We start from the raw sequence: 26,265 nt of genomic DNA on the forward strand, positions 1-26,265 counted from the left end.
AACCCTAACCCTGAGTCCTTGGAGAAAATAAGACCGGAGCAATCGTCGCAGGAGCAATGTCGTATCACCTTTATACACCCCTTTCATGTTATCGTCACTCAAAGGATCACCCGGCAGATTCAACTGGGAATCAAACTTCTCTCTCGCTAAGATCTACCTCCCTATCCGTGTTATTCGTTTCGCCGATGCACACAACGTTATAGCAAATACTAGTATGGCACGACTGCACCACCTAGCGCTCCCCCCCCCCCCCCCTCCGTTCCCCTCCTCCGGCGGTATCGATCAATAATGCGAATCGTAGCGATCATCTTTTGTATTGTGAGTTGTGCGGCTTTATACGCACATGAGTAGTATAAGTCTGTTGAATTGTTCTCTTTTCTTATCTTTCCTTCGTAGTCGATGTCCTCATCTGAATTCAAATGTACAAAAAGATGAAAAGGTTAGAGTTTATCCTGACTATCAGTAGTTTCACATCCAATGACGATAGCAAAACGAAAGGGGGATGAATACTACGCCAGCTAGGCTATGAAACGGGTTACGTGCAATGAAACGTTAAAAGGTCAATTGTATTTCGCAAGGTTAATGATAAAATCAAATAGAATGGTAAATGTAACGTTTCGGCAAGTGGTACCTGAAATAGAATGTAGTGACATTTATCTGTTTGATATGTTGGCAATAAACATTGATATAATGATAATGATGACGATGATGATGATGATAATTATAATGATGATGATATAAACTAATTACGCAAATAGGATGGGGTAATTGTCTCACCATCTCGCAATGACCCCGTTGATCTTTAATCATTTACTCAATTTTCTTCATTTCAACGGCATATCAATCAGAAGCACTACTATCCGTATTTGTAGAATGAAATACTTGTTTGTGTGTCGATAACGTATAGCAATAATAACTTAGAAGCAAAATGTTGTATTTGCTATAAACTGTATAGGCCAACACTTTTTTTTCTACTTTCATTTTGTGAACAAACCGGACGGGGTTGCAGGAGGGGTTGGAGTTCATAACATCAGCTCCCCAGCTAGTATGCATACGTGGCCGCGATCAAGACCACCATTTGTGAAAACATGCGCACAACTTTAAGAACCATGGCTTTTCCTTGTAAATTGTAGAATCTGATGGAATCCCAACCATTCTCTTTGTCTGATGTGACTTGCTGAGGTCAAAGTTCACATGGCGTGGTTTGGCGCTTTAAAAGTCATAAAGTGTGTGAGCGCTCGCACACGATAGGTTGATTCGACTTCATGATAGCTATAACACAAGAATAATTAATGTTTGCTCCATGCGTAGCGCAATGTGCCTTCTATAGACATGCATATCCACGCACGGTAATGATGGGTGTGGACAGTTTTGTCGTATTTTGTACGGCGTTTGTTTGACATCCAACCGAATCAGGTCGGTTTTCGTGATGGTACGTTCCCACTGCCGATCAGATCAACTCGATCAATCCCGATCAAGCTTTTTTGGCCTGGTCGGGCTCGCTCGGCATTGGTATTCGGGGTCGATCTACCTTGATCGGCATCGCTCCAGCTTCCTTCACGATAATTTTGGACATGTCCAAAATATTCGAGTAGGAAGCCCGAACACCAACAGCTCGGGTAGTGATCGAGAAGAGATCGAGCTTATCGGGAATCGGTCGTATAGAAATCTAGTGTGGTCGGGACGGATTTTTCCCCGAGCTCATTTTCCGATCATCTCGAGTTATACTCGAATGCGACACGATTGATTTCAGATCATCTCGATCCAGGATTCATGGGTTTCATGAATAACTCGACCGCTGCACGACCGCTACAGGACTGCTGTCGATTGATACTCGACTAAACTCGATCATGCTTCGACCGGCACTCGATCAAATACCGAGCACTTTTTGATAGTGGTTGCAGCAGGTGCAGACGTACTTTCGTAGCACTCATTTATTGTTCATGAAAATATATGCAGTCCTTGATCACGTTAAAAAGTTAAGTGTCGTCAGTATCTTCAGCCACTCCTGGCCCACTGAAGAAAAGAAAGGGCCACGAAGAGAGAAAAGACAACAAATCCTAAACAGCAGACATGGTAGAATTATACTTTCCAGACAAAAATTTCAGAAGAAAGAAAGGAAACACGACTGAAACTGAGAAAAATTCGGTATTCTGGCAATATGACTGTAACGTGAAAGGAAATTTTCTAGATTATTTACTTTAGTTATAAACTGAGAAATGTTTCTTGAATTCTATTGCTAGCTTGCCTGTTTCAAAGTTGAAGGTGATTACGTTGATATAAAATCTATTTCTTATGCTGACGTGTTAAAACGGTAGTTGTAACTTAGATTCACAAATGCTCAGTGACTTTACTTTACTTTTATTTACGTAGATGTTACACTTTTGCTTCGCTTAATAATGTTTCTTTTTTTTCATTGAGAGTTGAATGTACATACACGCATTTGTAGCTTGAAGTCCACCTTCATATCGATTGGCTGGGATGAGTTGACAAAAAAATAAACAACCAAGATTTTCATCATTTTTGCTAATGTAAAATGTAATATTGTTTTAATTTTCATAATAATGTACTCTGTTCCACATATCAGCACACTTCATGAATTTAGAAATTAATGTGATACATGTATTTCCTTTTACACAATCTTGGGCTTATACTTTATCAATGAATACCGCATACACATTTTGCATTCATTTTTTCATTCTTAAATAATGAGAACAATAATGACAAAGATAACACGACTCAATAGGGTTGTAGGACAGTCATTTTTTAAACTCTATATAATCGTGCATTTATGGGCATATAGGCCTATGTTTCATTTTAGACCAAGTTAATTTCAGCCCACCTATATGTAATGCACTTACGAAGCGTGGCGGTGTAATCTTTTTTTTTTTCACGAGAGATCAAACTTTGATTTGCTATTCTTCACATCCAATGCAAATATTGAATGCATATGAACGAACCTATTATATTATACATGGTGTCCCGGCAGATAGAATGCTACAAAACTGTCTCTTATTTAAAAAGATATGAGCAACTGAATGAAATCGTTACATTGTTCAATAGGAAAAAACACTTCAAATTCTATTTGACACAATGATAATCAATCTTTATGCAGGAGCTTTGACCTCCATGAAAATTTGTGATTTACAAAATCTGTAACTTTGGGCACTGATATCCTACTTGACTGAGCGATAGTGTAGCCGTAAAAACTGATAACGAATGCGTCAAAAAGTAACTACTAAAAACGGATAAAATGAATGAATACAAGTGAATGCATTTTTTTTTGGGGGGGGGGGGTACCTTTTTGAGTGGCTCACAAACAGAGTGATCAGTCTTTATTATCGGTTTTTTTTTTTTTTCAGGAAAAATGACTATATAATCGAAACGCCTGCGCGAGAATTGATAATTGTGGTTTCAAAATAGGAAGTGTTCTTCTATCAACTATAGGTTTTCCCGGCCAATTTCGCTCTTTTGTCAGTCCAATTCCTAATTGCTGAATTCAATTTAGCAAAATAGAGCATAGATGACATGTTCGGAAGTTCAATTTTATGATCTCTTCATTCAAATTAATTTTGGAGCATTCAAATTACCTTTAGCCTCATTCTAATTAACACTTTTTCAATTAAAATTCGTAAAACAAGCACCATTTTGTTTTTCGTTCATTCACTTTAGAATTATATAGTCACGTGATCACGGACATGCTGCTCTCGTTCATTCAAATTCATTTTGGCAATCAATTTAACATCTTTTGCAGTCAATTTAGCACGCAAATTTATGGTTTGGTTCTTTCTTTTTTATAACTTAGTTACTGTTCTCCAAGCGTCATTACGTTTCATATTTTCGTACTCATTTTAGACATTTTTGCACCATTTTTTTTTTCTTTAATGTGCTTAGTGACTCTTCAAGTCCGAAGATAATGCAACATGTGCATGGCCACAACTTATCTCGCCGTTGAGCGCTTTATTCCGTGTGTCGGCCACTTCTAGGAAGTCAAGGTTATGATCATTAAATATTCCTATAATTCTTTTTCTGTCCCCTTGAGAAAATTGTAATACGTCTGTATCTTAACTTGTGCCGTCATGACTGGAAGAAGATGAAGTTAAACTATATAATAGTGTTGGTACATGTAGGCCTAAAATGGCATGTATGAAAGAAAAGGGGCGTTACAGAACAGCAGACTCGAGTAATGGTAAAAAAAATACGATACTTTTACTGCTTAACAGTGCGTGGATGAAACAATAAGTCACATAGAAATACGCGTCTAAATGTTATCAACTTTTCAAAAAAGAAATAACATGGCATTAATTTGAATGAACATGTTAGGAATTTGACTGCCCATACGCGAAATTAATGACTGAAGTACCCCTTTCGCCAGTGCTGGCGAATTTGAATGCCCGTTTTACGAATTCGAAAGGCACATGTGCAAATCTCATGGATCGGAATGCTAATTGAACGAACAACTTGCAATTTTGAATGAAAGAATTTGCAGTGACGAGGATTTCGCTAAACTGAATGAACCTTTTATCAAATGGACTGACAAAAGTGCGAAATTGGCCGGGAAAACCTATACCAAAGATAATCATTTCTTTCGTTCATTCATGCTTTTGCAATTAATAGTCAGTTTTATAGCACTCTTTTGGTCCATGCCGTATTAAAGTATAGATACTGAATTGTCTCATATAACCAAACGAATAACTGTAACCAATTCTTGATCACTGTACGAACCTGCCGACCCGTTCGATGCAAGATCTTACACAGATCGTGTCATGTCGAGCTGGTCTAAGAAGTCTAGTAGAAATCGAGTACTGACCGTGTAGCGATCGTGTATTGATTGTGTGTAGATCGGGATGTTCTAGTAGAGATCTATGTGGTTGTCGAGGAGAGATTCTGGAGATGTCGAGAATGGTCGGGTGTGGATCGTACAAGATCGAATAGCGGTCGGGAAGGGATCGTGTTGAAGGACGATCGAGCATTTGGTCGGGATTGCTCTGGTAAAATTAGGTGATCGGGATTGATCTCGCTTGATCGAGTTGATCTGATCGGCAGTGGGAACGGGGTATGAACCTGACAAGTATACGCAGTGAAATCAAACAAGTGAAGTTCAAGTGCGGCAATAGGTCAGTATTTCCTCCAATGATTCGATTACAAGTGATTTATTGAACAAGTCAATTTGTTCCGATAATGACACTTTCTCATTGTACAAGAGCCGCAAATGCCTGATTTGCGGAGGTACTTAGACTTATTCAATTACCTTTGAAACTAATGTAATGACTTAATCATCACCATATTCTTTCCTATTTTCCTTTTTTCTTGGTAATTTATAAACGGGATACGCCTTTGTTAATTATTTTACGACAAGATAAGCGCTCTAAGCAGATTTCTGTCTCCGCACGTACACTGAATTGGATATACTTTATAGTCTATATGAGAGTGTTTATTTTACCACAGCGTGGTTACGATTACAATGTTTAAATGTACTTAAAATGTACTTAAATGCCTATTTGTCCCTTTATTGTTTGTCTATGGTGCATCAATATACATTATATAAATATGTATATATTTGTATACATATACGTACAATAAAAATACATGATATGATACTCTCTCATCGATGGACACACTTGGGTTTTCTGTGTTCTAGTTTGTTTTATCTCATATTTTTGCCGTGAGGAAGACATAGAATATAAGAAAGGAAAGGACCGAAAATTTCTTCATTCTCCTCACGTCGACGCAGCTCGTTTGTGACTCCAGGCCAATTTTGCTCGTCCTCATAAAGTAGGGGCACGGAGGAATATACTCTTTCTTTCGGTTTTTTTTTTTCCCGCGCTCCCTCCCCCCTCTCTCTATGTATCTCTCACTTCGCAACCTTAGAAGCGATACCCATCTGTCCATCCGATGTAAGAGAAATAGGCAGGAGATGGATTCAACACAGAGCAGGCCAGGTTTTGCTCCAATGAGGAATAATGCGAACAACAATAACAAAGAAAGAAAGAAAGAAAGAGCAGAAACGACAAGAACAAAACAACAACATGCCCCTTGATATCCAGATCATTTCATCAGACGATTACCTCCGCATTATCGGGCTGGGGGTAGGGGGAGGAGGAGGGGGCTGGGGTGGGGGAGGGTGCAAGGAAGAATCATGTTGGAGTGGAACCATTATCTTAGTGCACCCTTATAGCTATATTATACCTCCTGGGTCTGTGGTCTTTGTATATTAGGAGAAGAGAAGAACCAGGCGGCACGCACTGTATCGCAATCCCGGAGTTATTAGCCAGCCCTTCGAGCACTTTTGATGATTGCTTGCAAATGAGAACTCCCCTTTTTTGATTGTCCTCTGACTGTCTTCTGATCAAAATACCAGAAAGGAAGAAAGAAAGAAAAAAAAAACCACGAAAGTAATGATGGGGGGGGGGGTGTTGAGATTGACGATGAAGAAGGGAAGAAGATAGGTGCAGAGGCTTCGCTTTTTTGGCGATTTTTTTTTTTTACTTGCAGTTTTCTTTTAAGAAAGGATGAATGTAAACATGATAGCATGCACGTCTTGAGCGTGTGCTTCAGAGACGTAGTGAAATGGTATCCTTGTGAAAGAAATGATTGTGAGAGAAAGACAGGGAGACATAAATTATAGAGAAAGAAAGAGAGAGAGAGAGAGACAGATAACACACACGCATATAGAGAGAGGGAGAGATGGTGGAGAGACGGGATGAAAAACTGAATTATCTTCGCTCATGAAAGAAGTATCATCGTGCTCATTATGAGAGCGGAGTGCTCTTTTTTTTCTCTTCTTCTTAAGAGATGCTTGCGATGACTTTTTCCCCCTTTCTTTCAGATGGCTCTGAATAGAAGAATTATGTAGCATTAGTGTGGCTGCGCTTGATACAATAACAGGCGATCGTGCATACACACACTACGTTTTTTTTTTCCCCAGCAGTTTCGTTAGTATTGCGTCACGTTCATTATGTTGGGAATTGCTTCGATTGCTTTTGCTCTACTTTTTTTTTTTTCTGGTGGTCGTTTTCAAATTTCTGTCAAAAATAGTGCCTCTTTGTTCTCACGAATAACAATTCCGGTTAATAAGTTTCCAACAACTATGTCTTCTTTTTTTTTCCCTTGAAGGATATTTTTTTCCGATTCGGTAGTGTGTTACAACGGATCTTTGAGAGGAAATGAGACGCAGAATACGTCATTGTGAATGAGCACGCGATTTTTTTTTCACCCAAAGTTGTGCTATGAATGATAATGTTGTTATCGAAACGAACCCATTCATCATGGTCACAGTACGATATTCCGAGATCCTCATTAACTATTTCCCTTTCATAAGCAATAGGATAATAATGCTGCTACAGAATAACAGCGTCACACACAAACACACACGCACAAACACACCTACAAACTCACGCACCATAATATGTCTTGTTATATCTTAGTTTGAGTATGAACGAATGACCGCTAAGGAAGTAATCAATGCTCAAAACAAGTTACCGTAGGGCTAATGTTTTTATCTCTTTAAATCTTTAAGGAGGTTACTTACAAGTATCAACAGCTGCCACACCTCTTGTCTGTAAACAACAACAACAACACTACCTTGATAGTATTTATAATGATGAAGAAAGTAATGATAATGATGAAATAGTAATGACCACAACAACGATTCTCATGTTGTTGATGATTTGATCATATAGGAAGAGTAATATTAATGATAATAATAATAATAATAACGGTAATTAGTGTGTGTATAGGCCTATATACAATAACATTGCAAGTACTACTCACCTTTCAGACGTATTTCCGACGGTTTTACCTTAAAATGAATATTCGTGCCATGACTCAAACGCAGCAATGTTCTCAGAGACTTTCATTATTGCATTCAGAGTGATGTTCAGCGCGGGCAATCTCTATTTGTTTTTGGGCGCAGGCGCTAAATATCGGCACGTACAAGTCGCCACGTAGAGGTCAAATCGAAATTCTGTAATAATCAGGTCTTGCCTTCGACCCCGTGAACCCCGTGTTTTCATTCATGGCGAACTTTACCATGTAAATCCCAATGGCAATGAACCTGTCCTGAACTCATGGGTACAATATGCAAATGAGGGTGAGCGAGCCGTTTTTCGAAGAATTCACATTGTGATATAGAGAGAAATGATATACATATATGTTCCCCATCGCTCATCGCGTCGTCAAATGACACGCCCTTTCCCAAGAGCTGTTTGGAGCAAAACAACGTCCCCACAAGCCGAACTTTTTTAAATGAAAAGTTCCCCCACTTATATGATGACCAAGGTACAGCAGTGATGATTTGAGATCGAAAATATGCTTGATCGAATACCAAAATAAATAATGATGAAAGAATACAGTTAGCCCCCCCCCCCATTCGATCAAGACAATGAATCATGACCCCCCCCAAAAAAAAAAGAAAAAAAAAAGAAAAAGAAAGAGGAAATACTCCCAAAACCAAGAGCATCTCGTTTGAAAACACAAGTATTTTTTTTCTTCATTTAATTTTTGCAAGATTTAACGAGATTTTGAAGGCCACACAACCTTAAGTAATCATGCATAGTGCTGAGCTATATCATCCCGAGCGTGGTTTGTGTGTAAGTATGTGTGAAAGTCCGTGCGTTTGTTTGTATTCATGCATGTTGTGTGTGCAAGAGTGTGTTTCTAATCATATGTATGTGTGTGTGTGTGAGAGAGAGAGAGAGAGAGAGAGAGGGAGAGGGAGAGATAGAAACAGTGAGATTTAATTTCAACTCGGCATTTACCCTTTTCTCGGCAACGTGGATAGAATTCATAATATTAGGGCCCGAACTGGCTCACCCGCGGCAAAACGAAATGAGCTCTAAGAATTATACAATGTCGGTAGTATACGGAGATAGTTCATTGGACTTCAAGACAGTATATTGCCCCTTTTTCTTCTCTCTCTCTCTCTCTCTCTCTCTCTCCCTTTCCTCACTCTTTCAATGCCGTCGGCGACACACACACACACACACACACACACACACACACATATATATATATATATATATATATAATAAATACAATGTATATATATGTATATACTTCTCTCTCTTTTTTTTTTTTTTTTTTTTTTTTTTTGCTCTTCAAGGTAGTGGTCGTCGAAGGGTTAATCTTTCGTCCACTCTTCTGCAATGCAGGCGACAAACACAGAACGTGACACACGTCCAAACTGACTTATGCGCGTCTGTAGGGACAAGAAAATAATGCGACATTTTTTTCCCCCGATTGTACACAAGCAAACACAAACATAAAGTGTCCCCTAAATCTCTCTCGTGGGTGTAGTTGTAAATTGATAGTTTCACGTCGGACGCGCTCTCGTCACAATTGGGGATTTATTTTCTATAGTCTTGACTTCTGGAAGACCAGTGTCACTTTATATATATGACACCCATTTGACTTCGACGCGCTCGTAGCACTTTAATAATCACAACGTCAACGATTCAAAGTCATTTCTATACACTTCAGCTGGCCTTTTGCTTCATCAATCAATGCCAGTGTAAGTGGCGTCTGCGAGCAATGGCCCAACAAGATGCCTCTGTTATGTGCTTAGTGGAAAGATTATGGAGGATGTTTTCTGTTGTTGCCCCATCATCGAAAGAAGAAGAAGAAGAAGAAGAAGAAGAAGAAGAAGAAGAAGAAGACGAAGAAGAAGAAAAGAATCAGAATTGAAATGCCGTGATGGCATCACGTCCTTTCCGAATTTTGTCATAGTTTTGCTTAATTAACCCTTTGTATGCTATGGGTGCACTAGCACTAATATAGGCTCACACACTGCCCATAAGTCCCCGTACAGAAAGGATTATACAGAAGACACACGCACACACTCACAAAATAAGTTTTTTTTTTGTTTTGTTTTTTTAACGGTAATTTTCACAAAATGTCATTTTTAACCACTTTCGTTGAAGCTTACACCATTTCGTTCACATCGGTCATCTCATGTCCACCGAAGTCCATGGAGTTCAGTTTCCCTTTGAAGGGATGGTACAGTAGTGGTTGAGATGAGGATTCAGCTTATAACATTTTTTTTTTTTGCGAGATTTTTAGAAACCACTCTATGAAATGTTAAAGAACATACAATTCTAAGGGGAATTGAAAGTTTATTTGAGGAAATCGGTTTTGAAATGGCCGAGATGTCCAAAGACAAAGTGAAACAAAGCATTGGGAATGAAAGATGTGTGCCACCTTTTACTAGGATTGCTTTGTTTTGGGTATCTCAGCCATTACAAACCCAATTTTCATCAAATAAACTTTGAATTCTTCTTAGAATTCTGTGTTCTTTCATATTTCATTACAGGTTTCTCACTATCTCAAAAACTCATCATAAAAATACGTTTAAGACCTGAAGCCCCTTCTCAACCGAAACTATTTCATCCCTTTAACCCTCGGGGCTCGCAAGGTAGCATCTTGGTTCGTGGACCGTAGTTAGCTGTCAGCGTGAATGACGTGACAGAGGCTTTAATGTGGGGCTTTTGCGGGGAAATAAAGTTATGTTTTTTTTTTTCTGTTCCATTCCGCGACAACATTTGTCGATGCTTTTTCATCTCCGAAGCAGGTGATGATGAGACGAGATTCATGATTTGGTCTGTCAGATGTGCTGTGAATAAACACGACCTTTTGATTCCTCAGGAATGCGGCAGAGGTACGATAGGTGGGCCTTTTTTTCAATCACATACATTTAACACGCCATCTTTTCTTTGTATAGAATTCATATAAACACGACGGACCTAAATCAACAAACAAACAAACAAACAAAGTAAAAACAAGAACAAAATAAGAAAAGACAAAAAGAAATCGTACAAAACCAAAATTGAATTTGACCATGTGACGGAAACATTACCGATTTTCAATTGAAATCAGTTTCAACAATATATGTTGACATCGTCAACTTTATCCCCATGGAAAGGGCGTGAAGTGAAGGGAAACGAAATCGTTTAATTCAACTAGTTAGTTTTGTCCGCACATCAAGTACCATGTTCATTGCACGAGATTAATGTAGGCCTACAAATAACGTTTTCTCTCTTCCAATTTTCATTAACCATAAATGCAGTTATTGTCACTTGAAGCCATATACATGAGTGCCCACAACCATTGACGTGCAAGGAGGTTGTAAGGAAACGCAGAATATCATTTATATACCCTCAAGGAAATCCATAAGACATTCCGTACAATCATCAAAGGCGATATACATAACTTCATCCCACACGCTGTGTGTGAAGTTATAAGGAAGCTGTATTTTTCCTTTACATGTGTATTGTTGTTGTTGTTTCTCGCCTTTCTATTGCTGGGTAGCCGAAGACCTAGGTCAAGAACCAAGAAGGTTTCTCGTCCATCATGCGTAGTCCTCACCTGTTTCGGTCGTAGGATGCGCAGGTGTCTACGGTGGCTTCAAAAAACCGCAAACAAAAATAAAATTCTCGTCGCCAGGTTGCTCGAGGTGTACTTTGTGCATACGCTGTAACGCATGATATAAAAGAAGAAAAATAATGCAAGACCTTCGTATGAAACGAAGCGTTACAGTCTAAAAGCTGTCATCATTTGTTTTGAATGGGGTCCATCAGGATTTGTGTCGGTATTGGCGACTTCTTAGAAAATATAGGACACTCCCGTGCATGAAGTATGTGTGTGTGTGTGTGTGTGTGTGTGTACGCGCCCACTGCTGTTTTCAAATTGTGAGGTCTTACGTAGTTACTTATCCGGATGTTGAAAACAACAGGATTAATATAGCATGCCACCTGTTGGTGAAAACAATAAGACCCATTATCATAATTAACTGACAGGAATTTCATCGATGGATAATTTCACACTTCACACGCCTCATTAATTCGCGAGTGCTATGGAGGAATCAGGCGTGTCGACAAATAGGGGAAAAATATCCCAATGATAATATCTAGGGGAAAAACATCCCAATGATAATATCATGCGCGTGCTGTCCATTTGAGTGAAAGACGGAGTTTGCGAAATGCCCTTCGCGTGCGTCGTGATGACCTTTGACCAATGAAATGCGCCCCCTAAAGAAAAAGCACAGAGGGTCTTTAATGTCTTTAATACGGGTTCGAATGCTATACATCGTCTATACACAACTTGTCAGCAGCAGAGGTACTCTTAAAAGATCTCTACAGGGAATAGCAGAAACAATTGCATTCCTGAATGAAACTTGCGCGATTTGCCGCGGATGATTAGGTTTACTGCGTTCTTATACCATGGCAACGCACCCGGAACAAGAACAATATTTTGCAGGAATTGTTTCGTAACCACACTGATCCGTCGACCTTTAAGGGACTTTTTTTGACAAATAAAAGGCATTGTTTTTTGATTAGGACGTCACGGGGAGGATTGATTAAACGCAACAAAAGAAAGGGAACCCCCCCAAAAAAAAAAGAAAAAAAAAAGAAAAGGAAATGATAATGAAGGTCTGACAAGCATTTCAATGCACGGAAGACTGCTCTTCGTGTATCTATATCCTCTATTGTTATGATAATTCGACATGGGCAAATGGAAATGGTTTAATCTTATTGAATAATTTACCTCCGAAGTGAGCGTGGCGATGAATGTAGTTACGCAGTTGATGCTATCTATCAAAATAAGCGCCACCATTAGAATGCTTGTGAGTCGTTTTACAATGACGGTCCTGTAGTAGATGGGGTAGACACTGTTGCTGCCTTTACCAACGTGTTAATATCGACAACCCGCTTCCAACTCCTGCTACTTTAATCCTCTGCGTACCACATGATATCACCTGCTCACAGGTTTGTGTGTAAGATTTGTGCACATTCGACTCATTGGCAAAGAAAGGGTTAATAAGCATTTTATTTCTAAAACAGACGACTTCCATATACCCCCTTCCCATTCAAGAAATTTAGTGTCATGATACAGACAAAGCAGTTTCCACCTCCATGGGTAAAGTTAGTGCGCACTATATAGATTTTCATTGATTGCGATGACAGTTATAATTCAATTCAATTCAATGTTTTATTTCATTTTTCGACAAGAACATACATTGTAGACATACCGACAAGAATATGAAACATTATTATATAATACATTATCATATATATATATATATATATATATATATATATATATAATGTTGATTATAATAGTGATTGTGATATGGTGATGATATTGATAACAGTACTACTACTACTACTACTACTACTACCACCACCACCACTACCACCAATAATGAGAATAAAAATGGTTATGATATTATAACTGTTACGAATATCCTCATTTTAACGTTATCACATCATATTTTTCACAGTTCTGATCATTATTGTTTTACAACGTAAATATCTAATCACCTGATAATGCAAACGTTATGATTTTTGTTTCATTAATGTTATCTTTCATCATTATTTGTCATTAACGTTTTCTGTACTTTTCTCGTTGCCCAGGTTACCATGTCAGACCAGCGGGAAGCCGAGCTAGCGACGAAAGAAGCTAACCCCATCATCGACGGCAGGAAAGCAAACGTGAATCTGGCCTTCCTCGGAGCAAAGCCCCGGAATAACCCCACAGCAAACGGTGGTAAGTTACCATGGTAACGAAAAGAGAGAAAAAGAGGAACAGAGGAAGGAAGTAGAGAGCGTTAAAATATTTCACATTCTAACATTGATCTATACTCAGCTGGACGTGTGGATTGGTCGATGAGGATCAGGACAAGCTAAAAGTATGAACATCTAATCTCATAAATATGAAATCTCTATTGTAATACTGATTAGGTATTGACGTATTGGGGCTGAAGCACACGACATCAGTTATCATAAATATCAGAATTTCATCTTGTAACATGACTGAAAATCAAGTTGTAGTTAGGCGAGTGCTGAAATGCAACATATATACCCGTTTTGTTTTGGTTTTATGCCTCGAAACAAAATCTTTAAATATAGGGTGTGTTAAGTGTGAACCTTAGCATTTTCAGTCCCACACATTTGTCAAGACTACAATGTAACTGTCGGAAATCAACACATTATAAAAACAGTTTCTCGACAAAATTTGATCTCGATGAACACAACAGACTCAAAGGACGAAAATAAAATTCTTAACACAGACACAAATACACTGAAACAAAAACCCCAAACACGGAGTGCTACAGAAATAAAGCTAATGGATTTCCCGCCAAATTAAAAGAAAGCGCAGGCAAGAAGGGTGGGAAAGGCGCAAGCCAAGCTCGCACGACATTCTTCGTCAACCAGCAACCTCGTTTAGAGTTCAACACTGTCACATCTGGAATACATATTGCTAGTTTAGCACAGCAGACAACATTATTGAATTTCGAATCAATATTCCACGAAAAATTCATCGAGGAGAAGGAAACGAACTAGGCGCACATCTTATACAAGCGAGCTTCTTCTCTTCAGTATTATTTTTATGGGCTTAATGCACTGTGTTCAGCCTTTAGGTGATTATTTCTATACGTCGCGCGACTGAACCTGTGTGCATAAATATACGCACCGCCTCCTCCCATTAGTGGAGATCGGCTGAGAAATTGATAGACATAATATACAAACAGATAGATAGTTTGACAAACACGTTTATATAGATATATATATAATATATTTCAGAGAGAATATATATATATATATATATATATATATATATATATATATATAGGAAAAAAAGAACATTATGAAAGATAAATGAAGAGATGGAGGGAAAAGGGACATTGAGCGTCAGCGGGGGAATGAGAAATTCAGCACATTACCACGAACAAACTCCCCTAACATGACATCGTCAAAATGGCGCTTTGCCACTTTATTTGCCATCGCATACAATTTTGTTACCATATAACACGATACTCGGGGAAGGCGGTCACCCATACGAGGTATTTAGGTATATATATATATATATATATATATATATATATATATATGAACAGTATGTCTGTCTAGAATTACGAATTGTTGTCATCCAATTTCAGGATGGTAGGTGCATATTTTTACGCTAATTATTCTGACCTCGCCCGCTGTACGCAGACCCGTTATGATCGAAGGCCACTCCACTATCGGTGATTAATCTACTTCTATTTTTTTTTTTTTTTGTTCAGAAAGGACAACATGCAAGCACACACACACACACACACACACATAAACGAGCAGGTAGGTATCCACTCAGAATGACCAATTAGTCAAACGATAGCAGATGGAACTTTAACGCACACACAAACTGCAACAAATGCGAGAGATATATATAGTCACACTCCATTAGCCATGACAGGGCGGAAACTAATTTCACGCGCCATTTTTCATTTTCTTTTTTTTTTTTTCATTACTAGCGGTCTGATGGATTATAGACAATCAAAGAAAGGTGTAGGGGAACAAAGCCAAAAAATTCCTATTTTCATTTTTACACAAACTCAACAAAGCAAAAAACACACCTCAGCTTATGTAATTGAAGTCTCCAACACTTGATGAACACCATGCTTGATGAGCACCAACAAGGATATTAACGATGTGGGACTAATAAGATAATGCGTAGTAGTTAAAAAAAAGTCCCCTTTTTCGTTTCCTAACTTAATTTGAAGTTTGAAAATGAATTTTCCTTAAGAGAGGGATGTATAGGCGATGGGGATCTGAAAGAAGAGAGTTATTCGGATTCCCACTTCGGATGAAAAGGTGCGCGTTGATTATTATATATATATATATATTACTATCATATATATTATTATATTTTAAAAAAACACACAATAAAAACTAAGAAGAAATTTAGTGTTTGTGTAAAGTTATATAAAGAGGACATCCACTACCAGTCATTCGGTCGTACCGTGGACCTACAACCTGACAACGGTGGGTTGAACAGCGTTCGGGAAAACCCCCTTTTGGTTTTGGGGTGTTTTTTTGTTTTTTGTTTTTTTTTTCACAGTGGAAGGCGGCTGTTTACTGCTCGATTCAAATTCACATTTCAAGGTCATAATTAATAATTCGACTTTTGTCGTGTTGGGAGGAGGTTGCACACCTGGAAAGAAATAAAGAACGAAGAATCATCTATAAACATTGGCACCCATTTAATCACCTGTTCTTACTTACCCTTTGTTCAACAGCAACAACAACAACACTAACAACAAAGTAAATTGTCTGTTCAGACGGAACATTTTCATTTTCTGAAACCCTACATGCACAATAATCATGGTGAAGAAGCATCGTCTAGGGGATATATCCCATTATCCTTCCCTTTTTCGCTTTTTTTTTTTTGGTCATTTTCTCCCCATCCTCTCTCCACTGTTCAACCTTACTCCCCCTGATACACTTCGGATGAAAAGGTGCGCGTTGATTGTAGATGAAAAGCAATTCATCTCAACTGCGATTATCTTTGTTACGCCACGGTGTGCTCACTACGTAAAGTCGCTGTAGATCCGGTTTCCTTTCGTGTTGCAATGACAACCCCAACACAGTACCATTGTGAGCTCCACTTTATCAGTATTACCTCCCAAGTGTGGCACACAATTAATGTTTCAGAATGTTGATTTCATACTTCTCAGACGCTTGAGGGGGATAAAGATTTTCCGTTTTATCTCGGGGTTTTCTCATCCTTCTTCTTCTTTTCTATGTCGAGAGGGGTCATTAATTTGAACGCGAGCCCAACAGACAACAACCATGCAATATAATACAAGCACATACACACACACACATACACTCAAACACCTGTGACTCTTCTGCACATGCGGTCCCCCTGGTTACCATGGCAACGTTTTCTGATATATACCATATCGCATTTCAAGTTCATTGCACCAGAAAAAGGGGGAAAAGGGTGCAAAGTAACACGGACTATCATTATACGTCGACGCCCCCCCCCTTAACTTGACAGTGCCTACATAATTATGGCATAAATTATATAAAAAAAAAAAACACACACAATAAAAACTAAAAAGAAAGTGTTTGTGTAAAGTTATATAAAGAGGACATCGACTACCAGTCATTCGGTCGTACCATGGACCTACAACCTGACAACGGTGCGATGAACAGCGTTCGGGAATACCCCCTTTTGGTTTTGTTTTGTTTTGTTGGTTTTTTTATCACAGTGGAAGGCGGCTGTTTACTGCTCGATTCAAACAGTCATAATTAATCATTCGACTTTTGTCGTGTTGGGAAGAGGTTGCACACCTGGAAAGAAATAAAGAAAGGAAAAGGAAAAAAGAAAGAAGAATCATCTATAAATATTGGCACCCATTTAACCTACCTGTTCTTACTTACCCTTTGTTCAACAACAACAACAACAACAACAACATCAAAAACAACAACAACAACAACAACAACAACAACAACAACAACAACAACATCAACATCAACAACAATTACAACAACAACAACAGTAACAACAAAGTAAATTGTCTGTTCAGACGGAACATTTTCATTTTCTGAAACCCTACATGCACAATAATCATGGTGAAGAAGCATCGTCTAGGGGATATATCCCATTATCCTTCCCTTTTTTGGTTTTTTTTTTTTTTTTTTTTTTTTGGGGGGGGGGGGGTCATTTTCTCCCCATCCCCTCTCCACTGTTCAACCTTACTCCCCCTGATACAGACGAACTTACGCCCGGAGAAACACCCTCTTGTTTGACAATAACCCCAGGTCGAAATCTCAATGTACTGTATTTTTTTTTTCCTGGTCTCTAATTAATGCGACTCATTCTTTCGTCCAGGGGAGGGGTAAATAATCCGATCTGTTTCTGGTAGAGCCATGTAAGACTTCGGTTAGAATCCCAGCACCTTGTATCACCTCCATTCATCTTTTGTCCAACACCCCTCGTTGCAGAGGGGCTCCCAAATAACGCGACGAAAGCGGGTGAGGGGGGGGGGTATGTGAGAAGAGGGTTACGAAAAAAACAACAACAACACCACAAGTGGGTTCATATAGTGCTCCAAGAAAAATTGAGATATTTTTCTCTCTCTTCTTTTGTCGTCGTTCTTTTCCGCTTCTACCATTGCTCCCTCAGTTCGACACCAATCAAACCTCAACAACAAGGCAGTAACTTGGTTTCCTGACCTCCGATGGATTAAAGATAAATAAAGTAACTCAATGAGGAGATTATCTTGTAATAATTTTGTACCTCGCAATCCACTCAAGAACGAGGCGTAATCCAAAACCCTTTCTCCTTTAAACGGTCACAACCATTGGATACGAAAGGCACGATTCTCGAGTCTTTTCCCCCATTTTTTTTTTTCTAAATCTAAACCGCAGAGTAAATATCAGATGTTGCACTAGTTCGCACACGGTTAAGATTTCAATGAACTGCATCGTCAATGCGTGTTCGCGTCCATAGCAACGTTCCGTGCAAACACCTCGTGTCGACAAACTGTCTGTCTTCACGGAAACCACGTTCTCCAGGTCCTGAATCTGTTCGGACCTTGGACGGGCTCAAAACCGATCAAACTCCGTTGTTTTTTCCACTCCCGCCTCATTTTTTCTATCAGTCCACACTTATTGTCCGACCATGCAGGGAGGTAGAGTACCTACATTGTACTTCGATAGAACAAATGATAACAATAGAGGACTATGCATGATATAGGATAGGAAAGCATTCCCCAAGTTAGGGGACCAAAGGGAAGATACTGTAGTCACTGACTTATGAGCAGTCTTCATCCGAAAGCGAACGGCTTACAAATGAGACAAATTTCGCGGCATATGATTGGATGACTAGACAAGTACACGATTTGTGGCGCAACAATGTGCCCGCGTTGCATGTACATACATGCGTCATGCTGTCTCTGTAGAAAATGTCTGGTGCGGATAGCGGTTGACATCCTCCCGATTCGTCTTGAAGGCAACTTCTCTCACCCCTCCCCTCGCTCTCCTTCAATCTTACCTCCTCTCTTGTTGTTTTTCCCCTCATCCCTCTCTCACATAATATGGACACATGAAGAGACGACACTTCTCCCTCCATTCCTTTGAGTCTAATGTCAATGGGGAGGGCTGTTAGGAGAAATATGAAGAGATTTATTTCATTGGATTCCGTAGATGTTGTTATAGAGTGCGATCGAGTTACAAGGGACTCTCCCTGATCGTCGAACCTGAAGGTGAAATCTTCATGGTGAGACAAAGACTGCCGTGAAATCAGCGAATCAAAAATTTGAAAAGATATCCAAATTTTCTGCAATGGTCGTGACAAAGTTGATGCCACTTTCCGATAATATCTTTTTTTCCCCTCAAATTATGTGTCTTCATTTTCAAATTTCATTTTCCAATAACACGATGATTTTGAATGCATAGTTTCATGTATGCAATGCTATTACTCATTTTTATCCTCTCTTTCGAAGGTGTGTTTATACATTTTTATTTAATTGATTTGTTGTATCAGATGCATATTATGAAAGAATTTGTGCTATTCAAAACAAGACATGATGTGATTTGATTTGATTTGATCAGATGTTGTGCAACAAAGCGAGTGTAGCAAGGAGTATTGGTGTACTGTATCATGTCTACCACAAAGTGGTGCGAAACGATTAGCTGTGTGGCTGCCAGAAGTGTCACTGGAGTCACAGTCAAAAACACAACATGTTTTGACGGTTATTGATGTTGCGGTTGTTATCATACCGTCATTCACGTTGGAGTGGGAAAAGGCGGACCCTTGCGCCGAGCCTGCCAGTCCTGCGGGGCTCGCCCCACTCCAGTCACCGCCCTGGTGTCGATGTCGCGGTCATGAGCGGACTCAAGTGCCAAGTTGACTTTGAGCGAAAACCTGGGCTGATAAAATATGACATGCCCCGAACAATAGCTGAGGAGGATCGAGAAAGAGAAGGCGGGGTGAACCGGGGAGCGACAGCAGTGTCATTCGTTCCTCGATGATCACCTCCCCTCCTATCCCCTTTCCTTAACCCTTCCCCAATCACCCCCTCAAGCGACCCCATCCTACCAGCACCACCTTGGGATTCGAATAATTGCCCCTCTCTTCAAACTCCGGCTAATAGCTTGGGTGTTGAGGTCATTTGGAGTAGGCTCCCTCTCCATCTCATTCCCGCTCTCCACCCTCTCCTGCGAAAGCAGCTATAAGTAAGTGCTCCAAATGGTAGTTGGTGTAGACTGAACCAATCAGTCTGCGTTTGCCAATCTGATATCAATGGAACTATAAAAACACATAAGGAAAAAAAATAACACCACGACACCAATTCTTGAGCTGATGCATACAAACAATGAGTAATTAAACGCCGTAGTTTTGACAGCACACTGTACTTGCACCATCGCAAATACCATACGCGCTCATTCGCAATGTGGAGCGCAAAATGCAACTTGGTGTTCGCGTCACAGGTAGTTGGTGGTAGGCGCCAAGGTTTAATACGTGCTACTGACTGGCGGGAGATTCATGGCAAAACTTTGGATGCGTTTACCCTATCATTTTGATGGTGGTCTACGTCTTTTTGATGGGTTTTGTTTAAAATTTATTTGTTTGTTTTGTTTACTTTGTTCCTGTCAGAGACTGAATATGTGTCTCAATGAATCCGAAAAGAAGTAGAAAAGTTCATCAATTCTCTCGGGTCACTACCGGAGCGCATGGTTTATGTGAGGTGAGGGCGTTTCAGAGAATTGAAAAATGATATGGACATAGTTATGTACTTTGTCTTCGTGTATTTTTTTTTCTTCCGCGCTACACAGGGAGTTGGGGTGTTGTAACACAAGACGGGCGTGTATCATCGACCTCAAACATGCAAGATAACATTAGAGGGAAGCCACCCACAAAAAGTCTTTCAAAAAATTCTCTTTTCAAATTGGTCTGACAAGGAGACGCCCCACAGCTCCAGTGATCGAAGGGTTTCGACAAATGTCACGGAATATTATTTTTATCTATCAATTTGTGGCTATTCTACGCTACCTATTTTTGTTTCTTGTAGTTTTGGGATGGTAGTAAAGTGTTTTATTATTAACGTTTGCAGAAAATGTCAAAGAAAGTAAATATGTGCATGATTAGCAAAGTATGTAAATCTTTTGTGTATTAATTGCATTAAGCAGCAATACATTAGACAGTTATCATCTCGGAGGGCTGTATTTACCTCCAGCTGAATAAAAAAAAAAAAAAACAAAGAAAAGGAAACCTCTTGAAATATCTTGGTGAGACGACGGATTTTTGTTATCACACTATCGTTATTATTACTAATATTATTTTGGTGTACTCTGCTTTTGTTTCAGGTAATTTGATGCTAAAGCCCTTTCCAAAACTAATACAATGAAACAGCACTTGCTTCACATCTCGCTCAATTTTGGCATGTCTGGGTTAGATTTTTAGAATGGGGTGTGACATATATACAAATATGCATGCATATACATATACATAGACATAGACATAGACTAAGACATATACATTAATACATATATACGTATGCATACGATATCATATACATATAGGCCTACATATACATATATATGATATACATTACGATAAACATATACATATATATATATATATATACATATATATGTATATATACACAAATACCAGCTTGAACTTCAAGGTTCGCTGTCCTCTAGCACTATGTTGCTGTGTTATTTCACGTGACTTTGTATTCCAAGCGACCCTTACTAACCTGCATTCATCATCCACAGAAGTCAGACGTTGACGAATGATTAATACGACATCAATGTTTTCCCCTGCAATGAATTTTTGTTCCTCCGTAACGTGAGACAAAAGTTATGCTTTGGAATCTTATTTCATACACTCGGTCCGTCCTTACAAAAAAAGTTGAAGATCTTCTTTCAAAAGTGCACCATATAGGTATGTGCGTATAATATACGCTTCATATTTTTATCGCGCACTAATTCATCGTCGGCCATACTGGGCTCCAAGACCTGCGTAATACCTCGTCACGGTTCTCTATTATCCAATGGCCCGTCTCCTCTCCCTTGATAAATATTTCAAAAAGCCTACCAAATATAAATGTTTTTATGATCTTTGTTCCCAACATTGACAGACTCTTTCAAATATTACATTCCATAATCCCTCAGCGCAGCCGCTTTGTAACAGTTATTGATACTACTTTTATAAACTTACTGCAATTGGTAATTGATAATACTTCTGGAATTACGATTGGTACCATCTTTAAGAGTTTTAGCACTTACAAAATTTAATCGCTATTACCAATGATTCATCGGCGAGAAGTGCTGCTACTTCTACCACTACCACTATTATCCTTTTCCACAAGATTATCATTACCAATACCAGCACAAATGTATCCAGATATCATTTGAGATTACTACCTCACTGTCGACAAGCTAATGCGATTTCTGTAATTTTTCTGCTTACTCTGCTACTTGTGATACGCCAAAGTACTACTCTAAATTGCTTCGCCTAAAGAAGCTACGGCTGCAAGATTTCAACTTTACTCATTCTGTAGAAATGTCAGGCGTATTCTAATGCACGCGATTAGAACTCGTTACTCTTGTAAAATAACATGTGGACATTTGGACCAAAGTTGACCGTGTCGTTTGTTTGAAGGCGACAGTTGAGATCGTTGCACATTAGAAATGACGAATTAATAGTTTTGAAAGCTCTGACGCATGCTTTCTTCCCGTGTTTGACCTGACGTATCTGTAAGTGTCTTTAATCGACACGAAAGAAGAATTTCAATATGCTAGACCGTTTGCAGACAGGCCACATAACTGCGCTTTGATGGATGTGAGTTGCACGACAGCTTTGACCTCTGTACAACATGAATCCCGTTCTCGTTGTGTCACCCTACTCTCCGTGGGGGGATGGCAAGGTCACGTGGGGACATCACATGAGGGACCCCATCGGCATGCTGGCGTGGATTAACAGTGTTTACACGCAGTCCGATCTGTACCGTGAGTTTCCAACAAGAAACAGGTGGCGTGTCGAATTTATGAGACCGCGTATTTTGCACATGACCTTGGAATAATGCACTTCTTTTTGCGTTTAAATCGCTGATACAAGGAGATCGATATCGGGGATCTCGGGGTTAAGTCCACGCGCGGAGGGAATTGGGTGGTGACGAAGTAGCGGTCGTCTCGTCTTTGCCAGACCACTCATTTTCTCGTCAGACCCCACTCTCGTTCACAATCCCAGAAAATCTCATCACTTCAAGCGGACATCCCTCCACTCCCGTCCACGTACAATCATGCTCAGCGACGCGAATGCAGTATGGAGTGCGAGCATGCGCAACATTGACGATTTATGAATCCCATGCCAATGACTTGAATCCAGGTGGAACGGAATTTTCAGGCAACATCGAAAGATTGATAACCACGCAATACCAAGCGGCTTAATGTTGCAGGTTACTTATCCGGCCAGCACATAATTGTCCGCTGTGGTCTCAGTTGCAACTACTCTCTCCAAAGTTGCAACATCTGTCAGTGTTGAAGAAGTATAAAGAGTAATCGAAGTCGTGAAAAACCCAACTCGTCGTATGCGGTCGATTCTCTTAATTCAGACAACAAATTTTACCACCCTTTTCTACCGCGTGAATATATCTCCATGACTACCCAAAGCGTTACCGTCGCTATACGCATGCGCAGCGAGGCATTCCGACAGTGGCGTTGAAACGATGATGGATGTGCTAATCGTTTTCTTGTCACGCCTGAAGTCCGGGATGAAACTAATGCCGTGCTCCGTCTGAAGACGAAATGGTGGAAAAGAAAAGGAGATAGTACCGATTTGGGATCCGACAGTCCTTTAAGATGTTGTTGTCAAAATGACATCAGCGAAATGGGGAGTGTGATCAGCGTGGGTCGTCGCTCGTAACCATTTATCATTCCTCACCCGCCTCCATGCGCTGCCATCTTCACTGTTTTTTGTCTGGCTGGTAGTCCCATCAGCTCTGTCAAACAAAGCCCAAACTCCAGTCCGCCAATTTCACAAATAACTTTTGATCGTCTGTCAGGGGAAGAAAGAACTTCACCCATCTCTCTTTATTCGGACCATTTCTTTTGGATAAACGAATTATGATCGTAATCTGCATACAAAAATGCTTTTTATTGAAGTGGTGTAGGCCAGCCAGGATGTTTTTAGATATATTCCCTCTGAGCACAATGGCAATTTGGCGATATGCGACCTAATCAGTCTTGTGCTCAAACAAATAGGGCCTACATGGCTGTACAGAGACGAAACAGTGCATTTAATACACCCAGGAGGGCTTACAAATAATGTTACAGGTTGGTGTACTCCGAGTGAAGCGCAGTCAGTGATGTTATTCTTTCTCTCGTTTTCTTCTTCTTCTTCTTCTTCTTGCTGTTTTTGTTTTTTGATGCTGCTGGAAATTCGATGCCCATGTTATTTGCCCTGAGCGACCAAATGACTAAATGTTGCCAGAATGTGCATATACCGTAGCCGAAGTATCTCAGCGTATCGAATCAAATAATAGCAATACGTCATTGGATTATCTGGACAGATTTTACGTTGCCAGGTCTTCCTATACCGTTTCCGCCTCCCCTCGATAGCTCGACATCGCCCCCCGCGTATTCGATACCACAGATGAAGCGTAACAACGCTTTGGAGGTGAACCATTGAGTTGGCTTGTTTTGAGCGGGAATCAAAATGTATATTTTCCGCCTCGATGGATGCAGGAGGCTGCGGGTGCACAGTGTGTGTATAATCACTCGACATCACAACTTCCCCGCGTGTTGGACTTACGATGCAACAAAATCATAATTAATGACAATGATGAGATAAATAATGATTATGATAGTAATAGTAGAAGTACTACAGTAGTAGCGATGATTATAATAATCTTTTGATAATGGGATGGTAATAACACTGAAAATTATAATAATTATATATTCATATTCACCTATAGCAGCCTCTTCAGAGTAATGGCTGCTATTCCAGCTTGCTTTGTGATTATAATTACCACCAAAATATAATTGCCAGGAGCCTTTCGGCATACACATGGGTGAAGAGAGCGCCGGATGGGATTCGAACCCATGATCTTCAGTCGGCAGTCATAGCCTCTGAGTCTATACCACAGACCTCCGACGTGAAAAGTACTACTGATCACCGTGCAAGAAACTATGATGAGAAGAAAATGATACACCGCTGTCGTAGTGGCACATTCCCATAAGAGGCCGACGAAGAGGTTTGGCCGCCGGTTGCGTGCATCGTCCACAATAATTTTGCCGTTGTTTGGTTGCGACTACGAAGCGAAAGCGCGTACGTCACCGCCAGAACCCGACACTGCAAGGGCTCATATTGATATTGGCATTAACCTTTTCAGAAGCGATTACCGCAAACAGGCAAGGACAGATAATGTATGCCCCGTGCTTGTTTCTCCCGAGCCAGCCATGCGCGGGGGGTTTGGCGCATTTTTCGCCCAAACTTGCGACCGTTCCGACTTGCGACGTCATTCACCACAGAGACTGAAAGAGGCAAACCAGCCGATGTGATGACGAGATGACAATGTCAGTCTTCTCAGCACTCTAGAAGGAAGATGTTTCATTAAGGTCTTCAGTTCCTCCTTCCAGAATTGATATTTTGAAAGCCCTGTATACCGATTACGGTGTTATGGTCATGCTTTATGGTATATAATTCAACATCTAATCAATCAATCAATCAATCAATCAATCAATCAATCAATCAATCAATCAATCAATCAATCATTGATTAGTCAACAGATCAACCAATCGAAACGCTACAGCTCTTGTTCATACTCTGTACACCAGCCGTGCACAGTTCTTTTCTTTTCTCTCTCAATCTCTTAATAAGTATACATTTCTCTCTTTTTTTTTGTATGTGTACCGAACGGTAGCCGCATCCCGGAGATGCTTTAGTAGCCCCTGGGATAAAGGTCAAGATATGTTGTTGATATTTCACATGGTCGGTGTATTCCTTACGACTCCGCGCTCGAGGGAGAGGAGGAGAAGAAAAACTATGAGAGCTAGAGAAAAAAAAAGAAGAAAACGAGACATACACATGCAGAGAGTAATCCTCGTGTAAGGATGACAAGAGTCGATGGGGAAGAATGTCCATGGTTTCCTCGTAGTTAGAATGCGATGGATGATCAAAATTGACCATGCCGAGTCATTTTGGCGCGACTCGGAGAGAGAAGAAGAAGACGAGGGCAAAAAAACTCCAAACATATGTTCCCGCCAGAAGAAAAACAAGTCAATTTCATCTCGATTAGGAGAAAATCAAATTGTCCTCTCCTAGATGGACCAAAGCGATTGTCCCTCGCCTTATGTCCAGAAGCGATCTTGTTTTGTTTTTCGAGGGGCTGATTACACGGGGCTCACCCTCGCCCGAAACAAATGGTTTGCATAATATAACGACCGCATTTTCCCCTTTCCGTTGTAGTTTGCAAGTGTTACCCCGAGC

The 26,265-nt window shown here is 39.9% G+C and overlaps 1 protein-coding gene across 2 annotated transcripts in view; it reads left to right on the plus strand.

The window, feature by feature from the left end:
- The window catches only part of LOC140239905 (RNA-binding protein 38-like), a 171,231-nt gene that overhangs the window by 14,215 nt on the left and 130,751 nt on the right, over positions 1–26,265 (plus strand). For both annotated transcript variants that reach the window (XM_072319720.1, XM_072319721.1), the window contains exon 2: positions 13,410–13,542. In XM_072319720.1, the coding sequence (XP_072175821.1) occupies positions 13,410–13,542 (133 nt within the window). The remainder of the gene's footprint in view (positions 1–13,409; positions 13,543–26,265) is intronic.

This window comes from Diadema setosum, chromosome 16, assembly GCF_964275005.1.
Source record: "Diadema setosum chromosome 16, eeDiaSeto1, whole genome shotgun sequence".
NCBI classification, from domain to species: domain Eukaryota; kingdom Metazoa; phylum Echinodermata; class Echinoidea; order Diadematoida; family Diadematidae; genus Diadema; species Diadema setosum.